The sequence below is a fragment of the Saccopteryx bilineata genome, chromosome 1, assembly GCF_036850765.1.
Source record: "Saccopteryx bilineata isolate mSacBil1 chromosome 1, mSacBil1_pri_phased_curated, whole genome shotgun sequence".
NCBI classification, from domain to species: Eukaryota; Metazoa; Chordata; class Mammalia; order Chiroptera; family Emballonuridae; genus Saccopteryx; species Saccopteryx bilineata.
The window spans coordinates 371,207,394-371,233,651 of NC_089490.1; the positions used below are offsets into that span (position 1 = coordinate 371,207,394).

At 35.1% G+C, this 26,258-nt stretch overlaps 1 protein-coding gene across 2 annotated transcripts in view; it reads left to right on the forward strand.

Moving 5' to 3' along the window:
• LUZP2 (leucine zipper protein 2) overlaps positions 1 to 24,019 on the forward strand; it is a 498,752-nt gene extending 474,733 nt beyond the window's left edge. For both annotated transcript variants that reach the window (XM_066251151.1, XM_066251149.1), the window contains exons 10-12: positions 8,709 to 8,801; positions 19,834 to 19,920; positions 20,605 to 24,019. In XM_066251151.1, coding sequence (XP_066107248.1) covers positions 8,709 to 8,801; positions 19,834 to 19,920; positions 20,605 to 20,700 — 276 coding nt within the window. In that variant the 3' untranslated portion in view covers positions 20,701 to 24,019. The remainder of the gene's footprint in view (positions 1 to 8,708; positions 8,802 to 19,833; positions 19,921 to 20,604) is intronic.
• Positions 24,020 to 26,258: the final 2,239 nt, after the last annotated feature.

Here is a 26,258-nt window from a genome sequence, read left to right on the forward strand (position 1 = left end):
CGACTTTACATTCCCACCAACAGTGTATGAGGGTTCCTTTTTCTCCACAACCTCTCCAACATTTGCTATTACCTGTCTTGCTAATAATAGCTAATCGAACAGGTGTGAGGTGGTATCTCATTGCTGTTTTGATTTGCATTTCTCTAATAGCTAAAGAAGATGAGCATCTTTTCATATATCTGTTGGCCATTTGTATTTCTTCCTGGGAGAAGTGTCTGTTCATATCCTCTTCCCATTTTTTTATGGGATTGTTTGTTTGTTTGTTGTTGAGTTTTATGAGTTCTTTGTATATTTTGGATATTAGGCCCTTATCTGAGCTGTTGTTTGAAAATATCATTTCCCATTTAGTTGGCTTTCTGTTTATTTTGTTATCAGTTTCTCTTGCTGAGCAAAAACTTCTTAGTCTGATGTAGTCCCATTCATTAATTTTTGCCTTCACTTCTCTTGCCATTGGAGTCAAATTCATAAAATGCTCTTTAAAACCCAGGTCCATGAGTTGAGTACCTATGTCTTCTTCTATGTACTTAATTGTTTCAGGTCTTATGTTTAGATCTTTGATCCATTTTGAGTTAATTTTAGTACAGGGGGACAAACTGTAGTCCAGTTTCATTCTTTTGCATGTGGCTTTCCAGTTTTCCCAGCACCATTTATTGAAGAGGCTTTCTTTTCTCCATTGTGTGTTGTTGGCCCCTTTATCAAAAATTATTTGACTATATATATGTGGTTTTATTTCTGGACTTTCTATTCTGTTCCATTGGTCTGAGTGTCTATTTTTCTGCCAATACCATGCTGTTTTGATTGTCGTGGCCCTATAATAGAGTTTGAAGTCAGGTATTGTAATGCCCCCAGCTTCATTCTTTTTCTTTAGGATTGCTTTGGCTATTCGGGGTTTTTTATAGTTCCATATAAATCTGATGATTTTTTGCTCTATTTCTTTAAAAAACGTCATTGGAAGTTTGATGGAAATTGCATTGAATTTGTATATTGCTTTGGGTAATATAGCCATCTTGATTATATTTATTCTTCCTAGCCAAGAACAAGGTATATTCTTCCATCTCATTATATCTTTTTCAATTTCCCTTAAAAATGGTTTATAGTTTTCAGTATATAAGTACTTTACATTCTTTGTTATGTTTATTCCTAAGTATTTTATTTTTTTTGTTGCAATCGTGAAGGGGATTATTCTTTTGAGTTCGTTCTCGATTGTTTCATTGTTGGCATATAGAAAGGCTATTGACTTCTGTATGTTAATTTTGTATCCTGTGACCTTACTGTATTGGCTTATTGTTTCTAGTAGTCTTGTTGTGGATTCTTTGGGGTTTTCGATGTATAGGATCATATCATCTGCAAAAAGTGATACCTTTACTTCTTCTTTTCTGATATGGATGCCTTTTATTTCTTTGTCTTGTCTGATTGCTGTAGCGAGAACCTCTAGTACCACATTAAATAAGACTGGAGAGAGTGGACAACCCTGTCTTGTTCCTGATTTAAGGGGGAAAGCCTTCAGTTTAGTGCCATTTAATATGATGTTAGCTGATGGTTTATCATATATGGCCTTTATCATGTTGAGATATTTTCCTTCTATACCCATTTTGTTGAGAGTCTTAAACATAAAATTGTGTTGTATTTTATCGAAAGCCTTTTCTGCGTCTATTGATAAGATCATGTGGTTTTTGTTCTTTGTTTTTTTGATATGGTGTATTACGTTAACCGTTTTACGTATGTTGAAGCATCCTTGAGATTCTGGGATGAATCCCACTTGATCATGATGTATTATTTTTTTAATATGTTGTTGTATTCGATTTGCTAGTATTTTGTTTAGTATTTTAGCATCTGTATTCATTAGAGATATTGGTCTGTAGTTTTCTTTTTTTGTGCCATCCTTGCCTGGTTTTGGTATGAGGGTTATGTTGGCCTCATAAAATGTGTTTGGAAGTATTGCTTCTTCTTCGATTTTTTGGAAGACTTTGAGTAGAATAGGAACCAAGTCTTCTTTGAATGTTTGATAAAATTCGCTGGTATAGCTGTCAGGGCCTGGACTTTTATTTTTGGGGAGGTTTTTAATGGTTTTTTCTATTTCTTCTCTACTGATAGGTCTGTTTAGGCTTTCTGCTTCTTCATGACTCAGTCTAGGAAGGTTGTATTGTTCTAGGAATTTATCCATTTCTTCTAGGTTGTTGAATTTAGTGGCATAAAGTTTTTCATAGTATTCTACAATAATTCTTTGTATATCTACGGTGTCTGTGGTGATTTCTCCTCTTTCATTTTGGATTTTGTTTATATGAGTTCTTTCTCTTTTTTCCTTGGTAAGTCTTGCCAAGGGTTTGTCAATTTTTTTGATCTTTTCAAAGAACCAGCTCCTTGTTCTATTAATTTTTTCTTTAGTTTTTCTGTTCTCTAATTCATTTATTTCTGCTCTGATTTTTATTATCTCCTTTCTTCGGCTGGTTTTGGGTTGTCTTTGTTCTTCTTTTTCTAGTTCCTTAAGGTGGGAAGTTAAGTGGTTCACTTGGGCTCTCTCTTGTTTGTTCATATATGCCTGAAGCGATATGAACTTCCCTCTTATCACTGCTTTTGCTGCATCCCATAGATTCTGATATGTCGTATTGTCATTTTCATTACTCTGTATATATCTTTTGATCTCTGCACTTATTTCTTCTTTGACCCATTCATTTTTTAAAAGTATGTTGTTTAGTTTCCACATTTTTGTGGGATTTTTTTCCTCTTTTTTGCAGTTGAATTCTAGTTTCAAGGCTTTATGATCAGAAAATATGCTTGGTACAACTTCAATTTTTCTGAATTTGCTGATGTTATTTTTGTGGCCCAACATATGGTCAATTCTTGAGAATGATCCATGTACACTGTAGAAAAATGTATACTCAGTCACTTTGGGATGAAATGTCCTGTAGATGTCTATCATATCCAGGTGCTCTAGTGTTTTGTTTAAGGCCACTATGTCTTTGTTGATTCTCTGTTTGGATGACCGATCTAGAGCCATCAGCGGTGTATTGAGGTCTCCAAGTATGATTGTATTTTTGTCAGTTTTTGTTTTAAGGTCAATAAGTAGCTGTCTTATATATTTTGGTGCTCCTTGGTTTGGTGCATATATATTAAGAATTATTATGTCTTCTTGATTCAGTGTCCCCTTAGCCATTATGAAATGGCCATTTTTATCTCTGAGTACTTTTCCTGTCTTGTAGTCAGCATTATCCGATATGAGTATTGCTACACCTGCTTTTTTTTGGATGTTATTTGCTTGGAGTATTGTTTTCCAGCCTTTCACTTTGAATTTGTTTTTATCCTTGTTACTTAGATGAGTTTCCTGTAGGCAGCATACAGTTGGATTTTCTTTTTTAATCCATTCTGCTACTCTGTGCCTTTTTATTGGTGAGTTTAATCCGTTTACATTTAGTGTAATTATTGATACTTGTGAGTTCCCTATTGCCATTTTATATCTTGCTTTCTGTTAGTTTTGTGTCTTGTTTGATCCTTCTCTTTCGTTTTTCTATCTTTTGTTTTTATTTGGTTGTATTCCATACATCTTTCCTCTGTTGCTATCTTTTTTATCTCATGTGCTTCTGTGGTGGTTTTTTCAATGGTGGTTACCTTTGAGTAATGAAAAGGGTCCCTACCCTGTTCATTGTAGCAAACTATTTTGTGAGTACTTTTGCACTCCATCGTCCTTTGCTACTGTTAATCTCCATCTTCTCCCCCTCTTTCTTTTTGTTGTTGTCACAGTTTAAATTTGGTTTTATTGTGTTCTTCTTGGAGCTTTTACTTGTGGCTCTGTTTTTTTTTTGTTCTTTGTATCTGATTGGAGAACCCCCTTTAGTAATTCCTGGAGTGGGGGTTTTCTGATGATAAATTCCCTCATCTTTTCTGTATCTGTGAATGTTTTTATTTCTCCTTCGTATTTGAAGGATAGCTTTGATGGGTATAGTATTCGTGGCTGAAAGTTTCTCTCTTTCAGGACTTCAAATATTGGGGTCCACTCTCTTCTAGCTTGTAGAGTTTCTGCTGAGAAATCTGATGATAATCTAATGGGCCTTCCTTTATATGTTGTATTCTTCTTTTCCCTGGCTGCCTTGAGAATTTTTTCTTTGCTGTTGGTTTGTGTCAATTTCATTATGATATGCCTTGGAGTAGGTTTGTTGGGGTTAAGAAAACTCGGTGTTCTGTTTGCTTCTTGAATTTGAGGCTTTAATTCTTTCCACAGGCTTGGGAAGTTCTCATTTATTATTTGTTTGAGTATGTTCTCCATTCCATTTTCTCTCTCTTCTCCCTCTGATATACCTATTATTCTTATGTTATTCTTTTTGATGGAGTCCGATAATTCTTGTAGGGCTATCTCATTTTTTTTAATTTTTGAGTCTCTTTCTTCTTCTCTCTGTTGTGCCTCAAGTTGCTTGTCTTCTATTTCACTAATCCTCTCTTCTATCTGACCTGTTCTATTAGCTAAGCTTGTTACTTCGTTTTTCAGCTCATGAATTGAGTTTTTCATCTCTGTTTGATTTGTTTTTATAGTTTCAATTTCTTTGGACATATATTCTTTGTGTTTATTGAGTTGTTTTCTGAGCTCCCTAAATTGCCTTTCTGTGTTTTCTTGTATATCTCGGAGGATTTTTAGGATTTCTATCTTGAATTCTCTGTCATTTAGCTCCAAGGTTTCCAATATATTAAATTTTTTCTCTATAGATTTTTCCTCATCTAGCTGTGTTACCTCTCTTTCTTTTGTATCCATGATATTCGATTTTCTCTTCCTTAATGGCATCTGAGGGTGGTTTTGTTGATAGTATTAATGAGATTTAATAAAGAATAAAAAGTTAAAAAAATAAAAAATCAAAAAGAGTTGTTGTTTTTTTAAAAAATTAATAATGAAATAAAGAAAAATAAAATAACAAATTTTTAAAAAAGGAAATTATTCCCCCTCTCCTTTTTTCCTCTCCTCTCCCCTTTTTCTTGAGAAAATCTTGTGGTGAACTGTGAATTATAACAAACAATGCCTGTGATGGAGGTCCTGAATTGGGGAAAAGTAATAAAGGGGCAAAAAAAAAAAAAAAAAGAAAAAAAAGGGGGGGGCGGTATGGACTCACAAAAAGCAAATGAGGAAAAAATTTGGGTGAAGAATAAAATTATTTGCTTTTAGGTGTTGGTTGTCTAAGAGTTATGATGAGAGGAATAAGAGGAGAACAAAAAAATGGGGGGACAAATTAAAAAAAATACTATTGTATTTAGTGGAACAAGAACTAGATAAAATGGAGAGCCAGGGATGGGAGCACTGCTAGTGAGTTAAAAAGGTGAAGTAAAAACCCCCCAAATTGCCACAAACATAAGTTTGAGTCTCAGATAAGATAATTTGTTTGTTATTGAGGTTTGAATAAGAGGAGATGTAAAGGAGAAAGGAAGAAACTAATATAGAGGGAGAAAAGAAAGAGAGAGAGAAAAAAAGAGGGAACCACTAAAAGAAGAAAAAAGAAAGGAGAGAGAGAGAGTTAAGGGTTTTGGAGTGCAACCCTCATAGAGAGAAAGGAAGAGGAGAAAAAAGGTAATGGGAGATGTAACACTTATGGGTAGTGTAGTTCAAGGAGAGGAGAGAGTAAGACCGGTAGAGAGTTAATCGGCCAAATTGGAGGAGGAAAGAAAGTATCAAGAATGAAGATAAGAGAAACAAACGAACAAATATAATAAAATGGGATAGGTTATAAAGTCTGCAGATTATTCTTGATTTTGAGAGGTTATCTTCTTGTTTTTTCTTTTCTCTCCCTCTTCCTGGTCGGTGACTCTGTACCCCAGGTTCTGCCCCTTTGGCACGCTCAGGTAGAGGTTTGCAGTTGATAAGTCTCTATGGCAATGTCATGTGTTGTGCTTTAGTCTCGTTTGGAGTCAAGGCTCATTAGCATTCATAGGCTCCGACAGTGAGAGAGTCCATGTTCCTGGAGCCTTTCTCCTAGTCTTTCCTTCCACAATTAGTAGCCTGATAATCCAGCTATGGGGTTGTTGCTGCCTCTGCCTGGATAGTAAGAGGTTCAAAGAGCTGGCAACTCCCTACTCTATTCCCACTCAGCACAGGGCTCTGGGTAAGGCTCAGTCAGTCAGAGCTGCTAGCATAATCAGGCAGGCTTTCTGCCCACTCAAAGACCTCTGACTCTGCCACTCTGTCCGGTAACACAGGCGAGCACCCATTCCCAGGGCGCTTGGAGGAAACTCTCATTCACTATCTGCGCGTGCAGACCAGGATATCCAGCCAGGAGTCTCACGCTCTGAGTGAAACCCCCAACCGCATGGAAATTTGCAGCGCTGGAATTTGCTCTCGCTCCGTCCCCGTGCGTGGCTTTTGCAAGGCGCTGGGGCGACCCGAGATTCCGCTTTTGCCCACACAAAGGCCCCTGACTCTGCCCCTCTGTGCGATAACACAGGCGCGCACTGCCGAGGCACTCGGAGGAATCGCTCACTACCTATCTGCGCGCGCACACCAGGATATGAGGCTGGCCGCGTTTCCCTGAGTGAAACCCTCACCAGCACGGAAAATTTCCACCGTTGGAATTAGTTCTCGCTCCCTCCCGTGCGCGGCTTTCCCAGGGCGCTGGGGCTGCCCAGAGATTCTGCTTTCAGCCCACAGAAAGGCCTCTGACCCTGCCTCTCTGTGGGGTAACACGGACACCCATTTCTGGGGCTTAGGAAGAGATCTCTCGCCCACTAACTGCGCACCAACCAGGAGAACGGGTAAAATGGCTGCCCCGCTTGTCTTTCTTTCTTTGGGTTTGGCACGAGTGTTACCTTGTATTGCCCGGCTTGCCACAGGATCAGTTTTTCCTCCGCTAGGATCTCCATGCCACAGCCTGGTTCGGCCGTTTGTGCGTGGCCTGGATGTATTCACCCCCTTTGCCCGCCTCAGTTTCTATATTCACAGTTACCAGAGAAAGCCGCCCTGTTTAGGTTAGTGAGGAAGGCGGAGCATTTCTTACTCCCTATTTCCTTCAGGATTTGGTTATATATTTAGCCAATTTTTCACTCGACCATACTTTCGGGTGTATTGTGAAGCATCTGGAGGCTCCAAGTATAGGTTTTTCTGTTTCTGGTTGAAGATCTTGTTGAGTTTTGGGGGAGATTTATCGGTATCGCTTTCTACTCCGCCATTACTCTGACGTCATCCAAGAGACAGTGTTCTTAAGAAAGACCACTTAAGGAGAGAAAGAGGGAGTAAGAAGGGGTGACTTCTGGATCTTGCACAACTCAGTCAAACTTCTTTAAGTATAAAAAAAGAGGAATTTTATTTGTTTTACTTATTTATTATTATATATAAAGCCTAATATCTGGGTGACTTGATATAGGAATTATTTTCATTAACTAACATGCTTAATTTTTATTGTTTTTCTAATATATTATGTTTTATTAATTTTTTTACATTTAATATTCTATTAGTTTCATTAAGTACATTTGGGATTTTTTTAATAAAATTATTATTTTTATAAGAATGTCCCTCTGCTAAGGACTACAACTGCTATGGAAAAAACAGAGCAATATTGTTTAGAGTGTAGCACAGAGAAAACCTGAATGGGTTTGAGTACTTTGACCAGACTCCAATGATTAGAATCTTCTTTTCCTGTCTCCTGTGTCTATCCTGAGACCAAAGTTTCAGATCTAAACATGTTAGCACTCACTGACCAGGTGTGGCACAGTAGATAAAGTGTGGATAAGAGGGCCCAGGTTTGAAACCCAAGGTCACTGCCTTGAGCATGGGCTCATCCAGTGAACAAACACAGGTTCACCAGCTTGAGTGCAGGGTCATCGGCTTGAGCATAGAATTATAAACATGACCCCACAATTACTGGCTTGAAGTCCAAAGTTGCTGGCTTGAACAAAGTATAATTGACTTGACTGGATCCCCCAAGCAAGAAACATATGAGAAAACAATCCATGAACAACTAAGGTGTCACAGTTACGAGTCAATGCTTCTCATCTTTCTCCCTGTGTGTCCTCTCTTGTTTAAAAAAATAAAAAAATTAGCACTCACTAGTTTAGTGCTATAATAATGCCGTCACAGATTAATGAGCAAAGCAACATATTCAAATTAGTCCTGCCCAAAAAACATTCATTTGAGTAGATAATCTTAGATCAGCCTAGAAGAATATTTACATATAGTAGTTATGGTATATTAGTATACCAGGTCCCTCGTCAGAACCTGAAAAACTGCCTTTTTATTTTACATTATTTTTTATTTTAGTTTTCCTCAAGAGATGACTTTTAGAATCATATTTTAGGTGTCCAGAAGTATAAAGCAACAATTAATCAGTTAGTAAAGCATTAGCATGAATATAGTCCTCTGCGCAAATTACAATGAGACGTTACAAAACATTTTTTTTCTTACTGAAAAATATAAGGCGTGTACTTAGTATTTCTCAGCTCTAATGGAAGTTAAAGAGAAAATAGAAGATTTCTATTTTTGTTAAGTAAGATGCTTAATATAATCTCATTGGATATCACTAATATAAAGTTGAGTAGAAAATATTTCCTTTAATATTAAAGGTAAGAATTTTTAAAGTACAAATTTTAAAGTCTCATGTATACAAATTTACATGTTACTTTTTTTTTTGCATGTGATGTAGCCACTGTAATGTATTTCACAATGTCATATGAATTTATTTGTTGAATCTATTTCCTCTCTCTCTCTGTCTCTCTCTTTCTATGTTCTCTCTTTCTTTCTGAAGCCTGAACAAAGCACTCCTGGCAGCAATGAGAACTTTCAAGTTGTAACAACAAAGGAAGAAAAACGGAATGTTCCTGAGTGCAATTCTGAAAATGTAAGATTAACTAAAAATAGTTTTTACAGTATTCTACCTGAAAACAAGAACATAAGCATTTTAACAATCCTAGTTTGGGCCATATGAAATTTACTACTTAAATATACTATCTACTATCTAAACACTTTAAAAAGCAGATGTTCTTTGGTTGTGAATCAGGTAGGTGTTCCAATAAGAAACATAACCAGATGCCTAAGAGCACTTAGTGAACTCAAGTTTTCAGATATAAAGAGGATGACCACACATTCAGCGGTGTGCTCATTTCCACAGCCACATGACAGAAACCTGTTAAAATATAAGGTCTACCGGAAAGTAGACAAGTTTCGACACATAAGCACATGTTTATTTGGCACATGTGTGCCTCTCTATTTTTATCACTTAATGTATACATACTGACGTAGCAAATTAACTAAACAAAGTTGATTCACGTTAGTCTTATGTGTGAAGCGATAGTGTACCCATGGCTACTGATAAAGTTCATTTACGCCACTGTAATTTTTATGAATTTCAACAAGGAAGAAATGCTACAGAAGCATGTCTGTCACATCCACCATATTCCCCGGACTTAGCACCCTCTGACTATCACTTGTTTTTGTCCTTACAAAATTTTGGAAGGGCAAAAAATTCAAAAATGAAGAAGATATCAAACAAGCACTGGTTCAATTTTTTGCATCAAAAGATAAAACATTTTTCAAAAATGGGATATACAAATTGCCCTCATGCTGGCAAGAAAGCATTAATAATAATGGCAATTATATTATTTAATAAAGTTTATTGATGGTAAGAAAAATTTGTATTTTGTTTTATTCCAAAAATGGACAGAACTTTCCGGTAGACCTTATATTAAAAGCAAAAACAGACACAAGCCAAGCAAACAAAATCTCAAGGAATGTGGTTTTACAGAATTTTTCCCATAATGCAACTAAACCTAACATTATAGAGAGATTACATTAGAGGAAGGGAGATTCTTAACATGATAATAGGAAACATGGACCTTTTACCTTGTGGGTTTTATTTAAATTATAGTAAGTGTAGTGAAATTTTAATTCTGAAACATTGGCACAACTACAGATTTATCATGTCTGGATTTGAGAAACAGCAAATGACGATTGTGTTGAGTAGAGTCTAAGTTAGGCCTCAAGACTAGGTAACAGAATGCAAGTATCTATTGAAACTATTTATAACTGAAAATAAATCAGGCTATAGCAATAAAGAAAGTCAAAATAAAAACATAGGTTAACCAAGTCAATCTCTTTTTCTTCTATTGGCTGCCAACATGACCTTAGAAATATGAATTTATCAACAATTTGCTTTCATATCTTTGTATATTTAAACACGTACTAAAGCCACACAATTTAGAACATATAAGGTTAATGAGAAATAGACATGATACTCTTCAATTTACTTCCAAGCGAGGAATAAGGCAAGAAGATTTGGGGTAGGAAGGAACACTTTGCTGTAGTTTGAAGGACAGATGGATCTCTGATGGTGTGAGCAAATGTGCAGAGAGAAGACAACAATAACATGGCTAGAAAATTGAATGCAGAAATGGTGGGATATGAGCCAAAAAAGATAATTTTGGACTTAAGGGTGAAGGGTCCTGGATTTCTAAGATAAGGAGTTTTTCTTTGAATTAGGGACATAGTTAAAATTTCCAAACATTTGTGTTCAATTAAGTAATAAGATCATTGGTTAATATTAACAACAGTATTTTTATTTCTCGATATATTTTCTTAAAAGTAACAAAAATATTTAGCAATATATACTCATATGAAATATTATATAGCTGAAATTAACACAATTTATATGTCAATTATATCTCAATTAAAAAAAGATTCGTGGGGGCTTCTGGCCTGCACCTTTACAGGTAACGCCTAGACTTGATCCTAAAAGGTCTCCTACTCTGAGCCCTTTCTTCAGACGGATTCAGTTACCTTATCCCTGCCTCTGTACCGAAAGGGCGTGTGCCTTGAGCAAATCATTCTTGTAATGTGGTGGCCAAAGCTTCTGAAAGAGCCAAACACAGGGACTTCAGTAAGCTTACCAAGCCTGTTCCCATTGAGGCAAGCTTGAATTGAGAAGTTCTATGTGTTTTGCTAAGGTTTCAAAAGCAACATTCTGGTCTACTTTTCCTACCAGGAGTAAAACCTGATCAAAACCATAAACTGTTTTTTTTTGTTGTTGTTATTGTTCCACTCTCTTTCTACTTTTGCTGTCCTTCCTTATTACTGACAACTCCTCTCCTATCCATAAGTCCCATAAACAGCTATCGCTTTGGTGTGGAGTCCCTTCAAAAATCTGCCTCCACTTGCACTAACATGAATGGTCTCTGTCTAGATTTTAGCCCTTGGACTCTACTTGCAAGACATTACATTTTCTAGCATAGAGAATGTTCAGTAATAATGAATTTTCTGCTTCCTCCACTCTGTTACATTTGCATTTTAAAGAAGGTGATAACCAAATAAGGCTCTGTAATACTAGTACTGAAAGATAGTGGTGTGGTTTTTGATAGTGGGTCAGGGCAATTCATCAGAACCATTCATTTGTAATAGAGCCAGTCCATAAACATGGCTGTCTTTCCATTTATTTGTATCTTTTATAATCCCTTTAGCAATGTTTTATAGCTTTTCAGTGTACAAATTTCACCCAATAGAAGTCAGACAAAGTCACTTAGGAAAATGATCTCTGGTTGCCTTGGTGCCCCTTATTTTTTTTTCCAGGAGACTTAAAGAAATTGCCCAATGATTAACAGTATCATTGGACTATCAGTTTGGGGTATGTTTAAATTACCTTGAAAACAGCGTTACTTAAATGATAGCATTGGAGTCACGTGGAGAAAGCAAACAAGGTACCTGCTTTATCCCACTTTCCCGCAGTTCGCAAATGTACCTCATATTGTTTAATAGCATATCAAGAGTTAAAGACAGTGAGCATTTTGTTTTAATTTTCCCTTAGAGATTAAGACTTACTATTCAGTGCAGATGTGTTTTACATTGATCTCAACTGCAATAGGCAGCAAACAATTTTTCACAGTGTTTTAAGAAAATAAAAAACGATGGCTTATGTTTAGTACTGTAAGATCTTGGTCAGTCTCTTCCATTATACTTGCTCACAAGTACCTGACCAAAAGTAGTTCATACAACAGAAAAACAAGCCTTGTCTAAGGAAGTGACAGGAAAAAGTGTACAGAAATAAATCCTAGAGCTGGGGTTAAAAATTATGCCAACTCTGTCATTTTAAAACAATTTTGTCACATTTAAAAAGTTAGTTTGCTTATTATATCCAATACTCATTGTGTGACATTTGACAGCCCTAATAAGTTGTTGGCAGAAGCATGGTTAATAAAATTTTATGGGCAATTCATTCCCTGCTCTAATTGGGCTGAGACCACCACCTACCAATGTCTTTCTGGGCTAAACTCCATTACACCATCCGAAGAGGTTGGCTTCATACAAGGTATGTTTTATTGAGCTACTGTGGCATTTTTCTTAAGAAGTAGGCATCCATCCAGATAATGTAGATTGTTCCTTAAGGTCTTTAGAACAATTAGCTATAAATTGCTTTTCACATTAGATATAAATGTCCATGTTTATTCTCCTGTGACAATTAATTTGAAGAATAAAAAAATGTGAACTTAATTTTAATTTCTTATCAGAAATAATATAAAACCTAATAATGTTTATTAGTTTGATAAATAAAAATAGCTCAATAAACATGCTAATATTTATTATAAAGGATATTGGCCAAATATAGATATGCAAGTACAAAACTTAATCTGGTCAATAATATCTTCCCTGAAAGACATAATGGCTTTCTTCTCTGGTCCCCATCATGCTTGGTTTATACATGCATTTTATTTAGATCCCATTCCATCTTGCACATTGATTATATAAGATTCTCATTTTGCACTAGATTATATGCAATTTGAGGACAGAGACTATGAATATTTGACAAGAAAGGAGACAAGAACATAAGATAGAGTAAAACCAAACTATTTAATAAATGTTGTTGGGAAAATCAGATAGATCTGAGCAAAAAGGTGGAACTAGACCACCTCCTCATACTGTATCTTAATTAAATAAGCAGAGTGAGCTGTCAGAGATATTTTGTGTTGGTAGCATCTTAAGTTGATTTTCCAGTTATACGTTTGCATTAATTATTTTGAGGGTTTTAAAAATGTTTTAGAGAAAGGTAGTAAGAGATATGCAGTAAGTCCCTAAGATACAAACACTTGACTCACATCTCATACTTATGAATAGAATGCCGTAAAGGCTATTAGTAATTAACTGCAGTTGAACACCAGTGAAAATATCATAGTTACTTGACTCCCATGGCAAAAACTAACCAATGAAGACCTTATGGAACTAGAGGATCAGACAATAGCCTTTAGGGAAGAAAACAACAACATAAAATCTCCAGAATCGAAAAGTTTTCTACAAAAGAGTTTGGTGATGCTTTTCATTTCATTGAAGCAGAAATGGCCAAGTTAGAGGAGCAAGATCCTGATCCAGAGAGGTTTACTAAAATTTACTGTACAATTACTAAAGGCCTCAAATGCTAATGAGCCCTTTATGAAGCGAAAAAGAGAAGCTCTGTACAAACCTCCCTTGATGCCTACTTTAAGAAACTGACTCAAGGCCCTGGCCGGTTGGCTCAGCGGTAGAGCGTCGGCCTGGCGTGCGGGGAACCGGGGTTCAATTCCCGGTTCAGGGCACATAGGAGAAGCGCCCATTTGCTTCTCCAACCCCCCCCCCCTTCCTCTCTGTTTCTCTCTTCCCCTCCCGCAGCTAAGGCTCCATTGGAGCAAAGATGGCCCGGGCGCTGGGGATAGCTCCTTGGCCTCTGCCCCAGGCGCTAGAGTGGCTCTGGTCGCGGCAGAGCGACGCCCCAGAGGGGCAGAGCATCGCCCCCTGGTGGGCAGAGCTTTGCCCCTGGTGGGCGTGCCGGGTGGATCCCGGTCCAGCGCATGTGGGAGTCTGTCTGACTGTCTCTCCCCATTTCCAGCTTCAGAAAAATACAAAAAAAGAAAAAAGAAAAAAAAAAAAGAAACTGACTCAAGCAGTTTCTTAAACCTTGACTTTCTAACACCAAGAATCAAACCTTAACTTTCTGACACCAGTCCCATCCTCTCCAACAAGTTCATCATTTTCTGCATTATCCAAGAATGTTTAAGGTTTGTTTTTGAAAATGTTTAAGTATTTATATGTACAAAAATGTAAAAATAAATACTATGTTAAGACAAATATCTAAGTTGTATTTAATAGGTAAGTGTACTTATTCCAACTTATCTACAAATTCAACTTAAGAATAAACCTACAACAGTGGTCCCCAACCCCCCAGCCGCAGACCGGTACCGGTCCGTGGGCCATTTGGTACTGGTCTGCAGAGAAAGAATAAATAACTTATATTATTTCCATTTTATTTATATTTAAGTCTGAACAATGTCTTATTTTTTAAAAATGACCAGATTCCCTCTGTTACATCCGTCTAAGACTCACTCTTGACGCTTGTCTTGGTCACGTGATACATTTAGCAGTCCCACCCTAAAGGCCGGCCAGTCTGTGAAAATATTTTCTGACATTAAACTGGTCCATGGCCCAAAAAAGGTTGGGGACCACTGACCTACGGAACCTATTTCCTTCATAACCTAGGGACTGCCTGGGTATCAGTATATAGCATTGTGTGCCCACCACACGAAAGGGACGAGTAAAAGAAAAAGGGGGTCAAAGATAAGGTGCTGAGAGATGATTTTACTTCTGTTTCTTTTTCTTTTTTTATGACTCTGCCACCAAAATCTGTAGCTATTATTCAATGATTCATTCCATTATACTTCTCACTCTCTGATGCTCTCTTTTATATGTCCTTGTGTATGTCTTTATTTCTGCTTCCTCCATTAGAATTAAGCTCCAATAAGTGTAAAGATCTTGTCTATATTTTTCACTGTTCTATTTCCAACCCTGTAATAGTGCTTGGCTTGGCTCAGAATAAGAACTCAATAGGAATATATATATATATATATATATATATATATATATATTATATATATATATTCTTGCTAACCAATGTTCTCACTCTGTAACATAGATTTGCTAAGTGAAGAGGGTTTTAAGAATTTCATGATGTGATTTCCAAGCCAGCTGCCCTAGAAGTAGACCCATTGGTTTAATTTCATATTAAATAATTGTGAGTATAACTTCAAACCAAATTTTATTGAATATACCTTTAAATATATAAACACAATTTTGCATAACTTTGAAACCTCTATTTTCTCATCTCTTTTTCTCCCAAAGAAATATATCAGTTGTATTTTTATTATTTTTTTATGTGTAATGTCAAAAGGGAAGTATTAGTACTATATTTTTATATCCTTTTAAGTAAGCACACATTTCTCTATTTCCTTTTCTTCTCTGCCTCTCTGCCCTATCTCTGTAAGGATGTCAAGCCTATAAAGAGTCTTTTTATAAGAGTTTCTTTGAGCCAAACTAATGACATATGCCAAAAGAACAAAATCTCAAATATTCCAGAGAATAATAGTTTTGCAGTTTCTTTTTATATATTTGGAATTAAAAAGAAGATATAAGATTATATGAAGATGGGAGAAAGCAAGGTGCAGAAGAGATTATGTGCTTCCTTGAGGGGAGTTATGCCTTGAAGGGGTCTGATAAAGAGGATTACTCTAGCATTTCAAATGTGTATTAACCTATATGTACAAGTACAACTTATGTCCTGTTTAAAGTAAATGTAAAGCCTTAACTAAAGAAGTTATGTAAGTCTGGGGCATGACAGCCCACCGTGACCTGCCCTGTTAGGAATTTATGGTCAGATCACCCTGTGAGGTTACTTTTGGTTACTAGACCTGTCAGATTTATTTAAAAAATTTCCATTGACCTCCCACTCCTTTTCTCTTTATCTTTTATGTGTGAGAATTGCATGACTGTTGGTTGTGCAGCATACTTTATATTTGTTTGTGTGTGCATGTATACAGTTCCATAATACATAGTCTATTGTACTGTTTGCTCACTGCCTCAAGTCAAGTTTTCCCCATCGTCATTTATCCCCCCTTTACTCTCTCAACCTCTCCCCCTTTCCCTCCAGTAATTTTAGTGTCAGTGCATTGTAATTGTTTGCTTATAATCATTAATGGCAATAATAATAATAATTATTATTATTATTATGAATTATTATTATTATTATTATGACAGCCCAAGAAGGATAAAAAGAATTTTTATCATCTGTTAATATTTGGGGTAAATATTTTTATACATTTTTAATTTAATCCTCAAAATACCCCTATGATAAATTAGCCCCATTTTACAGTGAAATAACCTGAAATACAGAGATAAGTAATTGATCAAGTTATTTGATCAAGATTACTTACTACTGATAAACATCAGAACTAAAACTTGAAGGAAAGACTGTTTTACTCCAAAGCACTTTAAACTATTTGACAAAACTACATTTATATTGCAATATGGCCAATTCTTTTTGCCTTCATTGACTACTCTCTCTGGGATTTTTGGCAATCTGGGTGATTTTGCAACTAGACTGAGAAAATTCCACAATGGAACCACTTATTCTCACCAAGTTAATGCTTGCTTCATCAACAGCTATAAAGTTAAGATGCCTATGAAGGCATGATACCTCACATTATTACCCTTTTGTCCTTTATCTGCTGTTTCTCTGAGAAACACTAAGAATTTTATGAACCCCCATGTCATGAATTTTCCACAATGCCTGTGAGGCAGAGAAAAAGGAAACTTAGAGGTCCTGTTCATTATAAGATCAAAGTATCAACAAAGATTTGAGCTGTCTTCCAGCCACATAATATTTTCTTTAATGTTGAAATTTAATAAGTTTTCATTGTTCAGATGATCAAAGGCTTGTCTCAAATATTCACGAGGTTTGCATTAATGAAAGCACATACTCCGCTAAAAATCCTGCACAATTTTTCGCATGACAATGACCTAAAGTGATTCTCCACACACAAAAAAAGTTTTTGAGGTCAAATAGATTTGGGAAATGCTTATATCAAATCTCCATCTTAGAGATTTTTAAAGTATTTGTGCATTATGCATTATGAAGAAATCGATTTCACTTTTTACTGTGCATTTGAATTACTGGAATGCTGCTTAAAAATGCAAGCTCCAGACACATATATAAGACTGAATTATAGACTGAATTATCACCCTCAAGTATTATTTTTTAAATAATCACCTTAAGTCATTATGTGGACAGATCATTCAAGACCAAAACTCTAAGAAATTCTGTTTTGAAAGTGCTGAAAACTATTTTAAATATAACTGATTAATGTTCAAATAAACTTTTTTTTCTAAACTTCTAGGAGCTATGATCTAGACTATTCCAAAATATATTTTGGAAATTCTTCACTCTACTGGTTGATCTCTGTACTTATCTTGTTTTTTGAGCTTGATTTTATGTACTTACTTTAGTTAACTTTTGAAAGGCTGAGCCCTGGCCAGTTGGATTAGTGGTAGAGTGTTGGCCCAGCATGTGGATGTCCTGGGTTCTATTCCTGGTCAGGGCACACAGGAGAAATGACTATCTGCTTTTCTATGACTCCCCCTCTCTCTTGTCTCTCACTTCCCCTCCCACAGCCATGGCCTGATTGATTTAAATGTAGCAGCCCAAAGCATTGAGGATGGCTCCTTGGAGCCTCTGCCTCAGGCACTAAACATAACTCAGTTGTGAGCATAGCATGGTGCCAGATGGGCAGAGCATCAGCCCCAGACGGGGGTTGCCAGGTGGATCTTGGTTGGGGAATATGAGGGAGTGTGTCTATCTCTCTCCTCTAATTTGGAAAAGAAGGAAAAAAAGAGAGAGAGAAAGAGAGAGAGAGAGGCTGAATGCTAGTAAAATAAAAACAAAGACCAGTTATGTTATTACAATAAGAACTAATTATAATTCTTCCAAAGTAATTTTAGATTCTATGTTGAACTCAAACCATGCCACATAAAATGAAACAACTTATTTCGTAGGTAGTATAAAAGATTCCATTGTACATCTGCCTAAAATTCTTGAAAAGAAGCTCATCAAAGTTTTGACTACCTATTTTATTATTATAGTTACAATCTTACTTTCCCACTCACTACCTTGTAGGCTTATTTAGAAGAAGAGATGGTGTGTAACCATTTTGAAACTCTATCAAATATAGTCTAAATTTAATCCTTTGAAAATATCAGACATTTATTAAAATTCTCAGAATTAAAATATCTTTGTAACCAAAAACCTGTTTAATTTATTATTTATTCAAAGACTATATATCAGTCATTTGCTATTTGGCAAGCATCTAGCTACTGTCTAGGACTGATAAACATTGATTCTGTCTTTAAAGAACTTGCAACATATTGAGGAGCAATACATGCTTATATGTATACAAGCAGTGTTAAGTGCTAAAATTTGTATATTCATTGTACCTTTAGAATAGGAAAGAATTACTAAGTCTATTAGTGGTAGAGTGATGTTCTAGGGAGGGAATGAGTACCTAGTTTTCAGGATGTTCCAGTGAAGAGAGACTTTTACTGTGGTGAGGTGTCCTATCCAGAGGTATAGGAAAGTAAAGTAATATGGTGTGTGTTCAAATAAGGACAATGTAATGTAAGAATAAGAAGTGTTTAAAATAACTTTGTTCTCAAATAGCTTTGTTATAAAATCTGAATGGAAATATTTTAAATTTCTTAGGCAAGCTCTTTAGTTATCACTTATTTATAGAATTTACAGAATGTTACAGTTCAAAACCAGCTTAGGTATCCTCTGTTTGACACCAAGGAAACAAATGGACTTGTTCAATATCAGAGCAAACTGGTGGGCATAACTATTGTACTTCTAGGCTCTGCTTCATACAAGGAAAGGATTTTGGAAAATACAAAAAATAAAAAGGAATATGTTCCTACACGAAGTGATTTTTATGGTTACTTTAAAAACATGTGTAAAATATAAAGAAAGAAAAAAGGAAAGGGAGAAGGGAGGATAAGAGATAGTAAGGAAAGGAAGATGGAAAAGAGGCACACTAAGAAGGAAAGGAAGAAAAAGAGGTGAGAAATAAGGAAGGAGAGAGGGAGGGAGGGAGGGAAAATCAATATTATGAACTTAGTTTTAATGGAAATGAAATCCAATTGAAGTACACTGCCAGCCAGTCACTTTTTTCAAAATACCTGAGGCTAATAAGTAGATGAGATGTCCTGGTTAATAAAATAAAACATAGCCTGATCAGGCGATGGTGCATCGAACTGGGATATAGAGGACCCACGTTTGAGACCATGAGGTCACCAGCTTGAGTGTGGGATCATAAGTGTGACCCCTCGGTCGCTGGCTTAAACCCAAAGGTCACTGGGTTAAAGCCCAAGGTTGCTGGCTTGAGTCTAAGGTTGCTGGCTTGAGCAAGAGGTCACTCAGTCTGCTGTAGCCCCCAGGTCAGGGCACTTATGAGAAAGGAACAACTAAGGAGCTGCAACAAAAAATTGATGCTTCTCATCTCCCTTCCTGTCTGTCTGTCCCTATCTGTCCCTCTCTCTGTCTCTGTCACACACACACACACACACACAAATAATAATAATAAAGATATTATACCTAGAAATATAGTAATTTTTAAGGTATTGAATCTATTTTTCTAGACAGATTGATGATCATAATGTTTAAACTGCTTTTTGAATCGCAACATTGATGTTCCTGCAAGCATACAGACCACAGAAATGGATATCTTAGAGGCTAGACACACCAAAAAGTACTGGTTTTGTAATTTTTTCTTTTTCTTTTCTTTTTACATAGAAAGAATTTTGCATCGAAATTAAACTTTGCTGTAGTAATTGACTGCTTTAATTACCACTAAATTCCCAAACCCATGGTGAATGCACAGCTGCTTGAGATCCCGTTCAAGTTGTGATGATTTTGTCCCAAGTTTGCTTTTTCAGCTTGTCTCAAGGTGAAGGAAATGTCTCAATGGGAAGAATTCAAAGGAGTTTATGGTCACCTTCCTATATTTAATTTAATTTCATTGACCTATTTTTCATTGCAGCTTTTACAGGAGGACAGAACATGTTTAACAAAGCGTAAAGAAAATCCCCCAAGCAATAGCACTGGAGAACCAGAGCCTACCCAACAGGTATTTTTGTGTTGGTTTATCTTGGTTATGACAAAAATCACTTCTTGAGTCCATTTGGCTCCAAGATTCTTCTCTCTCACTTTAGCTGAAGCGGGGATGTTTTATGGACAAATAAAAGTTACTTGTTTACCTAATGCTTCTGGACCTTTCCGTGACCACTATGCCTGCCACTAAGTGTTCAGTTTTATTATTTGAGGTCCTCAGAAGAACAAGAGTGAGGGAAAAGTCCCTTTTCTCCCTCACAACCAAGGAACAAAAGATTTGGAAAAGCAGAAGAGGTTTCCCTCACAGAAACAAACAAACACAACTCAGGAGCTTAATTCTGAACTTCTTACTTGTACTGTTCTATATGGGACTAAAACTATTCTATCATAGCAATTCTTAGGTTTCATTTTACTTACCTAAGTTTTTCAAATTTGAGGTTAGATTAATTAAAGTTGAAAGTTTTGTCCAAAGTTTTCTCAAAAGATTTTGAAAAATCTTGTAGACAATATATTATGAATTTTCATGAAGTATCAGTAATAACATATTTACATTTATTTTATTTTTGTTTGGCATTACTTTTCTGTAAGATATGTGTTGAGATGTACGAATTTAAATTACTATTCTATTACACTCTAATTTTGATCTAATATATATTTTTTATTCTGACTCTTTTAATTGTCTTTTTGTATCATTTGGCAGAAGTTGCAAACACCTCCTTGTACTGGATGTGAAGTAGAAAAAATCCAAGAAAAAGAATTTACCAACTTTGAAGGAAGGGAAGAAAAAATACTGTAGATACCAAGAAACTTTGTTTAAAAAAATCCATGTGCTATTGTCTTCATCTCCTTTTCAGACCACAGGCTTGATGAAAATACTAAGTTTTTAAATCATGCAACTTTTTTACAATTTTATGTACTTTATAAAGTAGTCTGCACATTTTCCAAAAGATTCTAGACCAATTATAATCCTTAAGCAGTAATCTAATTTAAATGAATATTCTCAGTCTTGAATAGTCATTGTCATCAGTAAATTGCCCAATATCAACTGGTCTGTGTTGAACTTGAATGCAATATAACATTTCTTATGAATCATTTGAGTATCTAGTACTTCTATGGTCTAGTACGTTTAATCAGCTGAAGGACAATAAAATGTTTTGCATCCTCAGCATTTTTAGAATCCAAATTGCCATCACATCATAAAAGAAAAATTGGTCATACTGGGTAATTGGAGCCATGTTCTTCAAGTTTGGAATCGGTGTCAACCTAAATATAGTTTTTGAGAGTGTTTATTGCTCTTCTAATTATGTTGAACCATGACTAAATTATATAAAGGCAATTCTGTCAGGGATTTAAACAGTTAACAGAATTCATTAAATGTGGTTAGTATAATGTAGACAGAATATCTAAATAAATGACTAAATTTCTGACATAACTGTTTAGATTTTTTGACATTTTATAGACACATCCTTATGATTGTCTTCTGGAATTACTCCAAGTTAGAAATCAAGTTATTTGAAATAGTTGGCATAATTTTTTATGTGAAATTTGGGTAGTAGAATGTGAGATGGAAAGGAGGTTTCAAAACACAAATTTGAAAGCAGATAATACTGATTTTCAAATGGGGATTTGATGACAGTAAAATCACCATGAAGAGCCAATAAACCCAGATTTGTATATCTTGACAAAAAAAGTATTATTAAAATAAAACAAGGCTGTGATAATCTTTGAAGTTGTAACACTATGTAGGAATATCACCGATCATTAACTCACTCCTGAATAATCTGAACATCACTCACAAACAAGAAGAATGGACACTTGAATAATTACCTGATTAATAGGGTGATTATAACATCAAACTTACAGACTCAAATTAATGGGTTACATGATCAAGTGTACTTTGTCTGCATCAAATATATACATAAGCCCATGTGCAGAAAGCATATAGAACCGTGGGATTTAAACAATGGATATGGCAAGCACTGGAACACTGAATTCTGGCAGGCTGTGTTAGAAATACTTAATCAAAAAAATTATATATATATAAAATTTATTTACTCAGTAGATGAAATTAAATTCAGGGACACAATCACACACTTTTGATCACAATAACACAGTCAAAGAAGTGTAGTGATTTGGAGAAATGGCAATCGATCCTTAACAATAAAAGTAATATTGTGATATATTTATGTAGCTGTTGTATTTACAGAAAAAAAAAGACAGTGCCATTTATCAGCATGTTGCAGATCACAGGCTACCTAAGAAAGAAAGAATTAATTTTATAGATGATTCATAGTTTTCAGATGAAATGACCATGATAGAAGACAAGATCAAGGTCCAAAGTTTTTGCTGACTTCTTGCTCTAAAAATGTAATTCTACATTTGGAACATGACTAGTTTCTCAAGTCCTGTTGTTTCTCATTTTGCCACTGTACCCATAAACCCTCACCATCTCCATAAGTTTATGAAGGGGAAGTAGGTAATTTAGTTTTAATTTAGGTTCATTTCCTACTCTCACCCTGTACCCCAGCTTAACTCCTAGACTCTCTGGATCTTGTGGAAGGTTAATCACTTATTTCACCTAGTATATTATACTTAGGAGACATCTTTGAAACTAATAAAATTAGAATTAAGCTAATATTTTCTCAGATTTTTTTAGTATATCATAATGAAAAATGAGAATTTAGCTTAATATTAATCAACTTTGAACAGTTTATTTGTAAGTTCTTTTTTCTTTTATGCTCAAAATTTCTATCCCAGTATTGATAACATAATCAAGTTGGTTATCTTAATTACTGTCATGACCAAGTGGGCTTCAATTGAACTTAATGTATATACTTTTTCTTTAATGATAGATAGCATTATGTGTCTTGCTGAGTTTCCTGTGGTATATTCATTGCATTATTTGTTTCAAAACAAAAGGAATTTGTAGCAGCAGAGCTCTATAAATATTTTTTAAAAAATATTCTGAGAGCTCCTTTTAATAGTTAAGAATACTTTCTTAGTATGTTCTATGATTTTACTCTAATAAATGTGTCTTGTTTTTCTTAATCCTTTAATTGCTTTAAAATAGCATCAGGGAGGTTTAAAATATATGTGTGGCTTTTGTCTGTAAGAGAGGTGCTATTTCTTATTATTTCTATTAATTAACAACTCAATAAACAGAAGGTTGTTTTTGAGGAATTAACGTTCATAGCTTCACTACCTTTAAATAGAAAAAAACATTAACCTGAATGTTGTCTATAGATAATATGAATTCTATTATGTACCTATAATAATAAGCAGTGAAATATTTCTTATTTTTGCAGAATAAGAATAGATTTCTATTGAGAAACAAACATGCCTTCTGATGAAATATCAATATAGGGATTACCAGAACTACAAAAATTTATTTCTCTCTAGTCATTTTAAAATATATAATAATCATGCTATTATTCATTTTAAATTAGAAATTTGTTTTGGACTTTGTGTTACCTTTTATATTTATTAACTGTGTAAATTAAACTAGTGCCTAAAATGTGTAAGACCTAAGTGAATGCTGACTATGTTTATCCAATGCCAACAATCTCAGCTGAAATGTGAAAACTTCAGTATTTCATCTCGATGTGATTTTCTGTGTGATCTTAAATCTCTGAACAATGACTGTATTAGATACCTAACTATTTCTTTCATTCTTTAATCATATATTTAACATTGTAGTGCTGTTTCAGACAATTCTGTTTTTTAAAATATACTGGACTACAAGTCTAAGACAGTTATTTGTGAAGAAGACATTTACTCTTTTAGATTGACAATGTGGATAGCTGGATTAAAACCATATCTGTGAACTCTGAATAATGGAATCTTTTATTTTTATAGTTTAGGGACTGTAATTAAGTACTAATTGCAGCAGAGGCTGAAATGTTATTGACACCATAGAGTAGGGTGAGCTGGCCAAACTTAGAGACTAATGAAAACATATATCTGTTTACTTAGGGGACATTTTCTGTTATGTGTACAGTCTTAAACCTCCCCAAACTATTTCTTCACCTGGATTATGTACCATAGTATTAATGACCAAGTGATAAAGGATAAAAGGTACTGAAAGATGGCCTATTTTTCCTCAATAAAGATTTGTTACCAAACCTACAATGTATATTATTCTACATAAACTAGTTGAAAAAAAAAAACAACAAATATTAATAGTAAAAATAGCACTTGTTTCTGTGTATCTAGATTTAAGAACCATCCTAAAATGTCATCCTGGAAGTTTCTTCAATCTCTCTATGCCAGTGTCCCAGAAATCTTTTACTTAGAGTGTTTTTCTTAGAAGAGTTTGATGATGGCACAGATTTTTGTCTTTTTGTTTGTGAATGAGTTTCAAGTGCTGAGAACTAGCTGCCTCGTAGAAAGTATTGAATGAATGAAATCAGAACCTGAAGCAGCAAGGGAGAAAGAAAAGGAAAATAAAGGGAGCATAGTAGGATGACAGGGAATCATAAGACCAGTCTACTAGGAAGAGAAAATAAACATTGTCTTTATGGGTTTTGCTGTTGTTCATTTTTTTTTAGGCCTTTTTTCCTTTGCCTTTTTCCCTGAAAGTTTTATGAATGGACCTATAGCTGTGATTTTAAGCAGAGTAGATATGACAGTGTTGGATGAATTTTGGAATGCAGTTGAACGTTACAGACATAATTCACAAGGCATTTCTGTGTTTTAATTGGAATCCGACTTTGACATTCACCCGGACTTGTGCAGGTCACTTAATTTCTTTTAGTAGTAGTTTCTAGCTCTTGGACCTTACATAGTTGGACTTAAGTCAGAGATTTTTTCTCCTCTTTTCTTCTGAGCCTAGTCCTTTAGTAGATATAGCTCAAAGGCTACTGAGGAAGTACATGAACATTAGAGGATGGGGCTCTGATTCTACAAACCCTCACCCTCAACTAAAGTATCTGTTCTTTCCTTTAAATTTATTTTTCAGTTACAGTTTACAGTCAGTATTATTCTGTATTAGTTTCAGATTACAGTAAAGTGGCTAATACTTTAAAGAGTGGTCCCCCTCTTACTTCAAGTACTCACCTGGTACCATTTTGTATTTATCTCTATACTGTTGACTACATCCCCTATGCTGTAATACACATAATATACAACTACCAATTTGTACTGCTTAATCCCTTTATCCATCCCTCCAACCCCCCACCCTTCCAACAGCTGTCAGTCTGTTCTACAGTATCTATTCTTTTATATGCTCTTTTGTCAGGTTTGCATATTCTGCATATATACATACTTTTAATAGGGTAAGGGAGTCCAAAGTCCAATTTCAAAGTGATTTGAATGTCAGTCAATAAGATAATCACTATCACCCCTTCTTTCCATTTGTTCATTCAGTAAGCCAGTCATTCTGCCATTCTACTTTTCCATTGAGAATTTAGTGATAAGCAAAAGAATTAACTGAATACTAACATTGCACTTAATGTGCTGGTCATCTTTAAGATAAAGTGAAGGAATTAAGCAAAGAAAAAAACCCTCCTAGACATAAGCAACAGTGTGGTAATACCAGAGGAATAGCGGGAGGTAGAAGAGAATAAAGGGGAGATTAATGTGGATGGGAGCAAACTTTACTGGGGGTGGTGAGCATACAATACAATATACAGATGAGGTATTATAGAACTGTACACCTGAAACCTATATATTTCATTAACCAATGTAACTCCAATAAAAAAATTTAATACTCTCAAGATTAGTTAGAACTTATTACAGTTATCTTTATTTCACAGATATGGAAATTGAGGTAGAAAATGTTAATAAAATCCTGAGATCATACAGCTGGTAAGAGGATGAGATAGGATATAGACCTGACTAGTGAGTTGCTGAAATCTGTTTACTTAACCATTTCACCACACTTTCTCTACTGCAGAGGCCAGAGTTCTGCATTTATGGAGCTTACCACTTAGAAAAATGACAACCATTAATGAAGGAGGTACATAGATACAAAGAAAGGTGAGGGTTGTTTTATATTATACCATGGGGAAGAGAGAGTGAAGTATCGGGTAACTTGGTTTATAATGGTTTCATTCAGAAAATGATATTACACTAAGATTAATAAATAATTATTTTGTATAGGTGTTCAAAATCTCAAAATTATAGGCATTATTCTAGCAGTTTCTATATACATTTATGCTTTCTGGCATTTGTGAACATTTTAGTTTATAATAGATGCATAAGTTAAGTATATGAATATTATCATATGTTTACATCTTTATCCATGTATGTACATGCCTATATGCATGTATTCATGGATATTAAATTAGCAAAACATGCATATATCAGTTGAATGCTTTTTTTTCCCTATCCTGATCCATTCCTATGCACATGATT